Here is a 12,622-nt window from a genome sequence, read left to right as displayed (position 1 = left end):
AAGCACTAGGACCACCAAGCAGGGCCAGGCAAGGGGAGATGGGCCTGGGGAGCTTTTGGGCATAGGAAGAGGGAACAAGGCTCCAGGGGGGTTGAGTGTCTCCCAGGGGTTGAGGGTCTGTTTGCCAGGCAAATCAGTCACCAGGGGACATCCAGCAGCCTGCCTGGTTATTCAAATCACAGCAGCTGTCTGAGGACACTGAAGGGCCCCTCTGCTGTGATTGCCCTGCTCTGTAGGGTGCAGGGAGGACAGCAGATCTGGATAAATCAGGGCAAAATGAGGATCCAGGCTGTGCATCCTCAGGCAGGATGCCCCACCTCTCTGATCTTCAGATTCCCAGGGCTAACATTCAGCCAGAAGCACTGTTCAGGTGTAGCAGGCACTAAAATACTAATTTGTTAATAATCTAGACCCTAGTGACTGCCTGGGACAACACTCTCCCTCCCTCCCACAGTCTGGAAAGTAAAAGGGGGTCTCTCTCTCTCTTTTTTTTTTTTTTTTTTTGAGATGGAGTTTCACTCTTGTCACCCACGCTGGAGTGCAGTGTGGCACCATCTTGGCTCACTGGAACCTCCACCTCCCGGGTTCAAACGATTCTCCTGCCTCAGCCTCCCGAGTAACTGGGACTACAGGCATGCACCCCCACGCCCGGCTAATTTTTATATTTTTGGTAGAGACAGAGTTTCACCATGTTGGCCAGGCTGGTCCTGAACTCCTGACCTCAAGTGGTCCTCCTGCCTCAGCCTCCCAAAGTGCTGGGATTACAGGCATGAGTCACTGCACCTGGCCCAAAGGGGGTCTCTTGACACAGCCAGGGGCTCCCAGGACCCTACCCCGGCACACTGGCCAAGCTCTGTTCTACATTTGATTCTTAGCCAAAAGGCCAAGAAGCAATCCAAGCTCTGTCTTTTAAATTTTAATTTTTGTTTTCGAGGCGGAGTCTCGCTCTGTTGCCCAGGCTGGAGTGCAGTGGTGCGATCTCCACTCACTGCAGCCTCTGCCTCCTGGGTTCAAGTGATTTCTGCTGCCTCAGCCTCCCAAGTAGTTGGGACTACAGGTGCGCACCACCCACCCAGCTAATTTTTGTATTTTTAGTAGAGACAGGTTTTAACCATGTTGGCCAGGCTCGTCTCAAACTCCTGACCTCGAGTGATCCACCTGCCTCAGCCTCCCAAAGTGCTGGGATTGCAGGCATGAGCCGCCACACCTGGCCAACTCAACAATTTTCTAAGCTCCAGACCTAGCTTATTGAAAATGATCACGTAAGTCCATGAAGGAGGCACGCCAGTGTCAGCCCAGAATGACCAAGACAGTGAGAGGCAAGTGAGGCAGGGACCCAGCCATGACGGGGTAAAGAGGGGTACCGAGGGACCCGGACAGGCTCCTGATCCAGCCTACCGGAGCAGGGATGGCTTCCTGGATAAGCCCTGAAAGGTTTCAGATGAAAGGGGAGGGTGTGCTAGTCAGAGGGGACATCTGTACAAGGCTTGCTGGTGAGAGTGTTTCTTCATTTCTTCCCATTGCCCAAGAGTCGGTTGTGCCAATTCATTTGGGGAAGCCAGGGTGGCAGTGCTGAGGGTCTGCTGGCCACTCATTGCCACTTGCTCTCTGGAGGACCCAGAGCAAGTGACTTCTTATTGAGCCTTGGTTTCTTCATCTGGAAAATGAGACTAAGGAGTCCCCTCTTCCCGGTTTGTATTGAAGATCCAGGTAGCTCACATGGAGACAATGCTTAGCATGGGGCCTGCCATGTGGCAGACATATAAGCAGTGCTTGGTTAGGAAGGCTTTTTTTTTTTTTTTTTTTTTTTTTTTTTTGAGACAGGGCCTTGCTTTGTCACCCAGGCTGGAGTGCAGTAGTGGAGTGAACACAGCTCACTGCAGCCTCGAGCTCCTGGGCTCAAGTGATCCTGCCACATCAACCTCCCAAGTAGCTGGGACTACAGGCATGCATCACCACACCTAGCTAATTTTAAAATTTTTTGTAGAGGCAGAGTCTTGCTGTGTTGCCTAGTGCTGGTCTCAAAATCCTGAGCTCAAACTGTCTGCCTGCCTTGGCCTCCCAAAGTGTTGGGATTACAGGAGTGAGCCACCGCATCCCGCTGAGGAACCCCTCCTATGGGCAAGCATCCAGGCCTCAGTTGGGTCATCTGAAAAATGGGGTTTCAGGTGGTGTCTCCATTTTGCAATTGTTGGCTTTCCTGCAGCCCTGACTGGGATGCCTGGCACAGGCCTGAGAGCTCAGGACCCAGGAGCTGTCCTGATGGTATTGCTATGGGGAGGCCAAGGGTAGATGTGCGGGTACAAGCAGGGGGAGAGTTGCAGTGAAAGATGAACTGTTTTCCTTCCAGGGACCCAGTTCTCCAGGAACCCTCTCAGTCCTGTTCTGCCCTGCTCCATGGCCTAGGAGGTGGACTGGGAGGCGGGGTCACCTGGGCTTCTATGCAGTCTGGCTTCCAGTAGGATTTGGACAATGGGGTGCCCTGCAGGGGGTGAGTAAAGTCAGGGTGTTGATTCTCACTCCCTCCTGTGTGGGAGTCAGGACCACAGCTCCCTCAGCACTACCCTCTCCCTGGGATTTGCCCTTTTGGGTTCTTGTTCCTTCTGTTTGTACCTTGTGGCCTGGGGGTGGTAACAGTTCCCGTGGTGCCAGTCCTGGGGTTCTGCACCAGTCCCGGTGGTTTCCCAGTCCCTGCTGCTCCTTTGCAAACGATCCCTTGGTTAAACTCTTTGGAATATCCCATCTAAGCATGCTGTCATCTTCCTGCTGGGACCCTGTCAACTCCCAAACCGCATGCACACACACTCCACCACCGGCAATGGCTTCTTAACCAGGTGGTTTGTCCGAGGAGAAAGTATGGTCCTTCCAGGACAGAGGCTGGCATTTGGAAGAGGGAAGTGGCAGACATGCTGGATCCTCTCTGATTACCAGCCCACTTGCCTTTCTTGCTGAGAGAACCTCTTTGTTTGAGCCGCAACATGCCCAGGACAGGAGAGATGGTCCAAGCACATCAAAGCAATCTCCATTCCTGTTGCCTGGGACTCATCTGACCCCAGATGAAGACTCCCAGGAGACCCCTGGGAGAGATCTGCATTTCTTTTCTGCTGCCCTAGAGGGGGCCCTGCTCTGTGCCTTTGCTCCTGGTTGGACCAGGCCACCCAGCAGCTGGGACCAATAACTTGGGCCTCTGACCCTCATGGAATTACCCTTCCTTCCAATCTGTATCATAGTAGAGCCTTCCGCTCCAAGGAGTAAACGTCTGGAGCCCAAGCTGGAGGGACGTTGGTTACTCTTGATGTCATTGTGCACCTGGCCTCTTCCTCTCCTGCTGTCACCCTCTGTGAGCCCCCTGCACTCCACCTCTAACCTCAGCCTCCCCATAGCAGTACTATCGGGACAGCTACTAGGTCCTGCGCTTCCAGGCCTGTGCCAGGCCCCCCAGTCAGGGCTGCAGGAAAGCCAACAATTGCAAAATGGAGACACCACCTGAGGGTGTGCTGCTGGGTGCCACAGCAGCCGTGTTGCAACCATGAGGCCATAAGCTGGAGACTGAAGCTTGCTCACAGAGGATGATAGAGCAGGAGAGGAAGAGGCCAGGTGTATGATGACATCAAGGGTAACCAACATCCCTCCATCTTGGGCCCTGAAAGCCAGGCGTTTACTCCTTGGAGCGGAGGCTTTACTATGATACAGGTTGGAAGGAAGGGTGATTCCATGAGCGACAGAGGCCCGAGGTGGTCTCCTGGGTGTCCGGGGCATAGGGGGCTGGACACCAAGCTTTGCCCAGGGATGTTGGGCAAGGTTTTGGGCAATGGTGGCCGAACTAGGCAGGTGGGCCTGGGCCTAGGCAGGTGGTCCAAGTTCTGGACCACCTGGACTCCCTGAGGCAAGGAGTCATGAGAAATAAGCAACACTGGACATCCCCCCAAACATTAGGAGCAGAGATTTAGAAACAAACCCCAAAAAACAAAACACTGTTCTGGATGTTTCTTGGACTTAAATGTCATGAAGCAACAAGGCCCTGCCTGGTAGGGCCCTGCTCCTCCTCACACCTCATCTCCTGCCCTCCCATTGCTCACTCCATTTGAGCTGTCCTGGCTTTGCCCCTCTTCCTTCCACACAGATCACGTGTGGCTGTCCCTGGGCCCGTGCACTGGCTGTGCTGTCAGCCTGGACATGTTCCTGATATGTCCTCTATCAAGCTTCAGCCCAAATGTCACCTCGGAAAGGCCTTCCCTGACCCTTCACCAGCAATGGATCTCCCCAGCCTACCTAGAATTACGCAGAGCTCTAATTCCTGCATCTGTTTCCCTGTATAGAAGGTAAGTGGCCATGAGGGCAGGTGCAATGCCTGATGTTCCTTCCATTACAGTGCCCGGCACCTGGGTGCGAACTGGCAGGATTTTTTTTTTTTGAGACTTGCTCTGTCACCCAGGCTGGAGTATAATGATGGCGTGATCTCAGCTCACTGCAACCTCTGCCTCCTGGGTTCGAGCGATTCTCCTGCCTCAACCTCCTGAGTAGCTGGGACTACACGTGTGCACCACCACACCCCAGCTAATTTTTGTATTTTTAGTAGAGATGGGGAGATGGGGTTTCGCCACATTGGCCAGACTGATCTCGAACTCCTGACCTCAGGTCATCCGCCAATGTTGGCCTCCCAAAGTGTTTGGATTACAGGCGTAAGCCACTGCGCCCGGCAGAATGTTTTGAACTGCAAGATTGGTCCTGATGTGTGTCATGTCATGGAAACAGAGAACCATGTCCTAGTGTTGAAGGGTCCAGCTCTGCCACCAGGCAAATTTAGGTGAGTCTCAGCTGTGTGAGCCTGGCCGAGCAGGGAAGTGCTCAGAGCATGGTGGGGTAGTGGGGTTTAGGCAAGCCCCTGCTGGCTTCCTTCCTATAGTGACTTGGGACATTGGGAATGTCTGTGTTTACACAAGAGTGGCTTTTTTTTTTTTTTTTTTGAGATGTAGTTTTGCTCGTCACCCAGGCTGGAGTACAATGGTGCAATTCTGGCTCACTGCAATCCCCGCCTCCCAGGTTTAAGCGATTCTCCTTGATTCAGTCACCCAAGTAGCCAGGATTACAGGCGCCCGCCACCACACCTGACTAATTTTTGTATTTTTAGTAGAGATGGGGTTTCACCATGTTGGCCAGGCTGGTCTAGAACTCATGACCTCAGGTGATCCACCCACCTTGGCTTCCCAAAGTGCTGGGATTACAGGCGTGAGCCACCGCACACAGCCAAGAGTGGCTTTTTTAGCAGACACTCCATGTGGCCAGATGCCTGCTGCCTGGGGTAGCTGGTACCAGTGCCGGGAGCTCATGGAATGTAGAACTCTTGAAGGGGAAGCAGTTATCGGTCCCAGCTGCTGGTGGCCTGGGCCTGCTGCCAGGATCATACAGTGAGCAAGCCTGCCTGGGTTTCTTGTTTTACTTTGTTTTGTTTAAAGAGACGGAGTTTTGGCCAGGTGCGGTGGCTCACGCCTGTAATCCCAGCACTTTGGGAGGCCGAGGTGGGTATATCACCCAAGGTCAGGAGTTCGAGACCAGTCTGGCCAACATGGCAAAACCCCATCTCTACTAAAAATACAAAAATCAGCTGGGTATGGTGGTGGGCGCCTGTAATCCCAGCTACTTGGGAGGCTGAGGCAGGAGAATCGCTTGAACCTGGGAGGCAGAGTTTGCAGTGAGCCGAGATCACACCACTGCACTCTAGCCTGGGTGACAGAGCAAGATTCCATCTCAAAAACAAAAATAAATAAAGAAATGGGGTTTCACCAAGTTTCCCAGGCTGGTCTCAAACTCCTGGCCTCAAGCGATCCTCCCACCTCAGCCTCCTGAGTAGCCAGGATTGTAAGTGCAGGCCACCATACCCAGCTTGGGCAAGCCTGTTCATGGGTCTTCAGTTTCCCCTGTTGCAGATGGGGACACCACCACCCTGGACCTTGTGGGATCTACTGTGGCCTTGGCCCAGAGGCCCCGAGTTGTGATGTGGCAAAGCATGGGCTGCTGGGCAAGGTAGGCACATGGTGATCACAGCAGCCCCAGTGAGTTCTCAGGCACTGGCAGGGGGCAGGTAAGAGGGAGGGGCTGGCTCCTCCCTGGGGCACAACTGGGCCCCACTGGGTGAGCACCCCACATTGATCTGTGGCAGCTCTGTGGGCAGTGTGGGAGGACTGGCCCTGATCATGGCTGCAGTTCCTGAACTTCTTGGGAATGCTGGTCCCATGCTCTCCACTGACAGACACAAGTCCTCTGGGCATCACCCTCTACCCTCTCTCCCTGCTTCCACCTGAAGAGGGCTTTGTGGATAGGCCCAAACAGACACCAGGAACCATTCCTCCAAGTTGTCAGTTTATTCGCTTAAAATACCTAAGTCCTTAGAAGCAGCAGGGCTGCGGTGGAGGGGCTGCACCCTCAGTGTCCCCGTGCCTTCCTCCGCACAGCCTGCACCAGCAGCTCCGAGTAGTGTTCCAGCAGGGCCTGCAGGTCTGGGCTGGCCAGAGGGCACAGCGTCGGTGGGGAGGGGGGTCCTGGGCTGGGCAGGGTCTGGGCTGGGGCCACACTGGTCCCCACCAAGCATTCGGCCTCCAGCTGACTGTGGATCCACAGGAAAGTGGAGACCAGCTCAGTCCGTGCCTGCTGCTGCCTGGTGTCCACCTGGCCACTGGAGATCAACTGCAAGGGATGCCAGCCTTGTCAGGGGCCAACAAGGCCAGGCGGTCCCAAGAGACCCCTCAACCCTTTCCCGACTCTGGGGTTTGGCTCACCACACGGTAAAGGTCGAGGGCTTCTTGGAAGGTGGTCTGCAGCCTGTGCAAGATGTTCCCCACCCTGTTCAGCTCAAGGGGGGATGGGGGCAGGGCTTCAGCCGGCACCCAGGGCTCACTCCAGCGGGCAGGGCTGCCCTGGAATAGACCGAGTGCACCTGAGGTAGAGAGGAGGCAATAAGCAAGACGAGCTGCATTCCATTGGTGTGAGCTGCCAGGGTGGCTGGGTGGACTCCATGCTGTCCTTCTGTCTGGAACTCTTCTCTGGGTCCCCAAGGCTCCCTCCCCTTCCCTCCCACAGGTCTCTGCTCCAATGCATCCTCCTCCCTGAAGCCTTTTCTCATCCTCTGGTTTGTAATCCAACCCGTCCCCACCCTGCACTCCCTCGCCCTCCTCTGTCCCTCCTGAGCATATGTCACTTCGTGATACATATGACGGGTTCCGTAAAGGTTTAGTCTGGGCATTGCCCCCAATGAAGATGTCAATCCTCTGTTTTGTCTACCACCATGTCCCATGTCCCAGGGTCTAGCACAAAGCCCAACATGTAATGCTTATTAAATATTTAAGTTAGTGAACGAATAAATGAATGGCACAGTTCCTGTGGGCAGGTCAAGTGTCCATTTTTGAAGCTGAGCCAACTAGCACACAGGATGAACTTAGGGGACAGTCCTTGCTCCAGGGCTGTACTCACCAGAAGTGGGCTCCAGGAGGGAGGCAGTGCCGCCAGGGATGCCAGGCCCGGCCTCTGGAAGCTGGGGGCTACTAGGGTGGGCAGGAAGGCCAGGGGACTCAGGAGCTGGGAGACTTGGGCGAAAGGCAGAGCCATGGAGCCTCAGGGTGCTCTCATCCACGGGGCTAGGGGCTGGGAAGCTCACTGCTGGGATGGTGACGCCAGGCTGGGCATCCACGGGGGGCAGCAGGAGCCCGTTACAGACACTTGACAGGGTCAGTCTCAGGTTGGCCCGGGCCTCGTGGTTGCCCCAGGAATGCAGGGCAGGCTCTTGGCCCTCACTGCCCAAATTGGGTGTTGCTGCAGCGGTGATGGCCTGAAGCTCCTGGCCCAGAGAGGCCAGTTCCCCAACAGACGATGGCCTACGGAGGGGCTGGGCCAGCGTGGCCACGATAGGGCCCTCGCTGTCACCGACGGAGATGCTGCGTGATATCCTGGCATGGGAGCTGGCAGTGGCCTCCATGTAGGAACAGGTGGAGGGGGTGTGGACACCCTGAGCCAGGCCTGGGGTGGACGCAGATGTGGGCGTTGGGAGCTTCCTGTCCGTGGGCAGCACGGAGGAGGCAGGGACACAGGACGCCAGGCTTGTAAGGCAGGGGGCTGTAACGAAAGCAGATGGCACTGACTCCCCCACACAGAGCTGACAGCTAGGGCCCCCCGGCCCCACAGCTCGGCTGGACATCCAGCCGCTTGCCGAGAAACCCAGGGTTGTCCGTCTGGGACGGGGGCACTCACGTGGTGGGCGCCAGGCCTCCAGCGTCTCTTCAGCCTTCCCCACAGCGAGGACCTGCAGGCACAGCTCTGAGGTGAGGACAAGACCTCGGGGTTCCCAGCCCCGTGCCCTGAGGGAGGTGGCTCTAATACTCACGTGGGTCCCGTCTGGGGAGGCATAGCCAGTATCTGCTCTGGGCTGGCTTCCAACTTGGTCCATGGGCTTGACCTCTGGAGACTTCACAAGGTGCTGGGTTGCCCGGGGAGGGAGGGTGTGGGTGAACCTGTAGGAAGGAGAGGAGGGGGAATGATTCTCATTCAGCCTGCTCCGGGGCAGTCAAGGAGCCAGAGGGTGGGCTGTGCTTGGCCAGCTTCTACCTGGATGCCTTCTGGAGGCTTGAGAGGAACTGCGTGGAGATGCTCAGGCGTGGGTTGAAGAAGTACTCCTCAGCTTCAGAGGCCTCCACGTCTCCCAGAGCTGCGGGGAAGAGCTCTAGGGGAACATCCCGAGGTGACCCTCATAACCCTTCCCGCCAAGCAGCCCCAGCCCCAGGCCAGCCAACAGCCCAGTGGGGCAATCCCCAGAAACCCTTATGTGCAGACACAGGGTACAAGCAGGGGCAGTGGGCGAGGAGGCATCGTGAGGCTCAGGTCAAGAGTGAAGCAGCAGGCCGGGCACGGTGGCTCACAACTATAATCCCAGCACTTTGGGAGGCCAAGGCGGGTGGGTCACCTGAGGCCAGGAGTTTGAGACCAGTCTGGCCAACATGGTGAAACCTCGTCTCTACTAAAAATACAAAAAATCAGCAAGGCTTGGTGGTGTGCGCCAGTAATCCCAGCTACTCAGGAGGCTGAGGCAGGAGAATCGCTTGAACCGGGGAGTTGGAGGTTGCAGTGAGCTGACATTGCGCCACTGCACTCCAGCCTGGGCAACAGAGTGAGACTCCGTCTCAAAAAAAAAAAAAAAAAACGGAGCAGGTGTTCTCCACTCACCCTCGCGGCCCTGCTGGGGAGCCGACTCCAGGGACACCAATGCTGTGCCCAGGCTGCACAGATGGCCTTGGCAGGTGCGGGTGAGGCAGGGTCCTACCTCTGCAGGGGGACTCAGTCAGTGTCTCAAAGTGGTGGCGGAGGAACTTCTCCTGCTCCGGAGTCTGGGGTAGGGAGCTGCTGGGGACGCTGGGTCCCTCGGGCAGGGACAGCTCATCTTCTGTGGGACCTGCGCATCCTGACAGGGAAGGAGGGGAGGGACAAGAGGAGCCAACACCATGAGTCACAGCAGACGCCACCTGAAATGGAGAAAGCAGGCCCCACCCATCCCTGCCCTGTTGCCTGCAGGCTGAGAAGCAGGGATCCCCATCTTCCAGGCTCAGTGGGCTCCAAGTGCAGGGCCTGTGCTTAAACACTGTGACTAGCCTTAAGCCAGGCCTGAGCAGCGAGTCCCCTGTGTGTCTGGCCCCTGCTTACCTGGAAAATGGGGTAGCAACGTGGCAAACTGAGGGGCGGGATCAGGAGGCGGAGCTGGGGAGTGGACGGCCGCGAAGCTGCACTCCAAGTCGGCCTCTGATTCCCCCGAGTCTGAAGGAGAGAGCTGGGGTCAGGAGCCCACAGCCTGACCATTCAGGTAAGCCAGGGCCAGGGCTATGCTTCCCTGGGCTCAGTTTCCCCATCTGGAGGAGGGATGATAAAAGCACCCACCCACCATTTTATGAATGAGGGAAGTTCCACATCAAGGAGGTGGCAGAGCTGGGCTCTCAACTGTAGGCAGCTGGGCCCAGAATCCTCAGGCAGCAGCAGGGACCACATGTGTCTTCCTCGACAGACTCTGAGCTTCAGTACTGGGTCAAAGTCACCATCGGTGCCCAGAAAGGGGCCTGGCTGAACGCACAGACTGTCACAGGGTCCCTGCCTTTCCTGCACTCACCCTCAGGTGGGCTCTGGTCCTTTGGGCTGTTGGAGGACACCCTGAGGTAGGAGTCGCCCTGCTGGTCTCCAGGCCTGGCCTCCGCCTCCTTCCCACAATACTGGCTGCAGTGCCAGTGGGGGCAGAGAGGGAACAAGGACTTCAGCTGGAGACTCAATAGCCAGCCCCACCTGGAGCCCCTAGGCACCCGTACCCGCTGCTCCTGCAGGAGCACTGCCTCAACCTCCCCGCCTCCTCCAAATGTCCCCTCCTTCCCCCAGGTCAGGCCCTCCTGTACCCCACCTGAAACCAAGGAACTAAGGCTGGGCTCCTGCCCCATCCAGGCCACAACTGTCCCCACTCCCACAAGCCCACTGGGAAGGCAAAGAACAGTTCTTCCAGGGTGCAGCTATCAGCTGGGGCTTCCTCCAACTAAAGCTCCCTTGGTAGAAAGGACACCCACCTGTCTGTCCCTGTGACTGTCACTTCTGCCTCCAGAGAGTAGAGGATGAGCTCACTGGCCTCAGATGATTCCCTCTGTTGAGGGAGGAAGGAGGGGTGCCCGCGGCCAGCTTCCTGGGGACTCTCTGACTATGGGGAAGACAGCACAGCCACTCTGAAGCAGCCATGGCTGGGGCCACTGTTACGCCAGGAACCATGGCTGGCTGCTGGAGGCTGTGACCCAGGGCCTGTGCCATGCACTCTGCTCATAACCAGCTTGTCCTGGGCTGCCCCTGCGTTATCAGTCCCTTTATAGATGAGGAAGAGGTGTGGCACCAAAAATAGGAGGTCCAACCCTCTACGTGTCTATTTATATGAAGTTCAATAATAGGAAACCCAGTCCTTGGTTAGAGGTCAGAATACTGGTTATCCTGGTGCAGGGACCTGATTGGGAGGGGCAGAAACCTTCTAGGAGGTAGAACACACTCCAGATTTTACCCAGGGTAGTGGACACATATGAATTACACAGATAGTTCATCAACCTGTATACCTAAAATCTGTGCATGTTACTGGATGTATATTATACCCCAATAAAGATGACAAATTATAGGATAGGATAAAAAGGAATTTTGTTTGGAAAATAGTAGAGTAAGAGCTAAAGTTGCACAGGCACCTCTAAGAGCCCAGGCCCTATGCTTAAGCATGGATTCCTGTAAAAGCCCTCTGGGGCAGAAGAGATTGTTATTACCATTTAAAAGTTTTTTTTTTTAAAAGAAAAGAAAACAAAACAAAAAAATTTAAAAAATATTTTTGTAGAGGTGGGATTTTGCTATGTTGCCCAGGCTGGCCTTGAACTCAAGTGATCGTTAAGTAATCCTCCTGCCTTGGCCTCCCCAAATGCTGGGATTAGAGGTGTTAGTCACTGCCCCGGCCCGATTATGACTACTTTTTAGATGACTGAAGCCCAGAGAGGTAAGCCTCTTACTCAAGGTCACACAACAGGAATGGGTAGGGTCAGGGCTCCATCTACCCAAATGTCCCCCACTTAGGTACAAGCCTGCTCTAGCATCCAAGCTCTTAACCCCCAAGTGACTCACTTTCCAACGACTCCCTGTCTGCCCTGGGAAGTCTTGCTGTGCAACAGTCCTGGGGCTCACCCTCCTACCCTTCACCACCTCACGTAATCCTCCCTGCCCCCATGGAGTGGGAGTCAGCCTGAGGTGCCAGGCCCTGGGGCCGTCACAGTGCCAGGGCTACAGACCAGGCTGGGGTGGAAGTGCGTACCTCACTCAGCAGGCTGGCCAGGCTTTGTGGCTCCAGTGAATCCAGAATGGAGTTCTCCAGACTCTCGGGCTTCATGGGGGTAAAGTAGCAATCCAGGTCCTGGGCATCCAGGATGGTCTTGAGGGGCTCTTGGCCAGCCCGCTCTGCCCAACGGCCGTGGGGCTGGTAGCTGCGCTTGGCATGGAAGGCCGAGCCATCTGCCACATCATCGTCCCCTAGCTTGAAGGATATGGGACAGTCAGGCACCCGGCTGAGTGCTCACTCACTGCAGGGAGCGCCACAGACATTTCACACAGCCAATCCGGGCTCCTGGCTTTCAATACCATTCAGAAACAACTTCCAGGTACGTATCTCCAGCATGAACCTTTCTCTCTTTTTTTTTTTTTTTTGTTGTTTTTGAGATGAAGTCTTGCTCCGTCTCCTAGGCTGGAGTGCAGTGGTGTGACCTTGGCTCACTGCAACCTCCGCCTCCCAGTTTCAAGCAATTCTCCTGTCTCAGCCTCCAGAGCAGCTGGGATTACAGGTGCCCACCACCACGCCTGGCTAATTTTTCTATTTTTAGTAGAGATGGGGTTTTGCCATTTTGGCCAGGCTGATCTCAAACTGCTGACCTTAAGTGATCCGCCCTCCTTGGCCCAAAGTGCTGGGATTACAGGCATGAGCCACTGTGCCCAGCCCATTTTGTTGGTTTTTGGTAGAGGTGGACTCTCACTATGTTGCCCAGGCTGGTCTCAAACCCCTGGGCTCAAGCAATCCTGCTTCGGCCTCCCAAAGTGC

General features: G+C 55.8%; 1 protein-coding gene and 1 long non-coding RNA gene across 13 annotated transcripts in view; one reads left to right on the top strand and one right to left on the bottom strand.

Annotated features, from left to right (window-relative positions):
- The first annotated feature begins 2,350 nt into the window (after nucleotides 1–2,350).
- Nucleotides 2,351–7,373, top strand: LOC144337421 (uncharacterized). Its single transcript, XR_013410529.1, has 3 exons — nucleotides 2,351–2,491; nucleotides 4,124–4,386; nucleotides 5,723–7,373. It is a non-coding gene; the product is annotated as an uncharacterized LOC144337421 (long non-coding RNA).
- WDR62 (WD repeat domain 62) overlaps nucleotides 6,348–12,622 on the bottom strand; it is a 48,449-nt gene continuing 42,174 nt past the window's right edge. For 4 of the 12 annotated variants that reach the window (XM_015123728.3, XM_028839606.2, XM_077982324.1 and 1 more), the window contains 11 exons: nucleotides 11,846–12,064; nucleotides 10,584–10,711; nucleotides 10,142–10,245; nucleotides 9,685–9,795; nucleotides 9,308–9,445; nucleotides 8,596–8,710; nucleotides 8,375–8,501; nucleotides 8,242–8,293; nucleotides 7,468–8,106; nucleotides 6,777–6,934; nucleotides 6,348–6,684 (listed from right to left, as the gene is read on the bottom strand). In XM_015123728.3, coding sequence (XP_014979214.2) covers nucleotides 6,424–6,684; nucleotides 6,777–6,934; nucleotides 7,468–8,106; nucleotides 8,242–8,293; nucleotides 8,375–8,501; nucleotides 8,596–8,710; nucleotides 9,308–9,445; nucleotides 9,685–9,795; nucleotides 10,142–10,245; nucleotides 10,584–10,711; nucleotides 11,846–12,064 — 2,052 coding nt within the window. In that variant the 3' untranslated portion in view covers nucleotides 6,348–6,423. Of the gene's footprint in view, nucleotides 6,685–6,776; nucleotides 6,935–7,467; nucleotides 8,107–8,241; nucleotides 8,294–8,374; nucleotides 8,502–8,595; nucleotides 8,711–9,210; nucleotides 9,446–9,684; nucleotides 9,796–10,141; nucleotides 10,246–10,583; nucleotides 10,712–11,845; nucleotides 12,065–12,622 lie in introns of all 12 variants that reach the window. The other 8 variants (XM_015123729.3, XM_077982326.1, XM_077982329.1 and 5 more) reach the window with 6 other exon arrangements.

The sequence above is a fragment of the Macaca mulatta genome, chromosome 19 (assembly GCF_049350105.2).
Source record: "Macaca mulatta isolate MMU2019108-1 chromosome 19, T2T-MMU8v2.0, whole genome shotgun sequence".
In the NCBI taxonomy this organism is placed as follows: Eukaryota; Metazoa; Chordata; class Mammalia; order Primates; family Cercopithecidae; genus Macaca; species Macaca mulatta.
The sequence above is the reverse complement of the archived record's forward strand: the minus strand, read 5'-3'. Positions and strand labels throughout refer to the sequence as shown.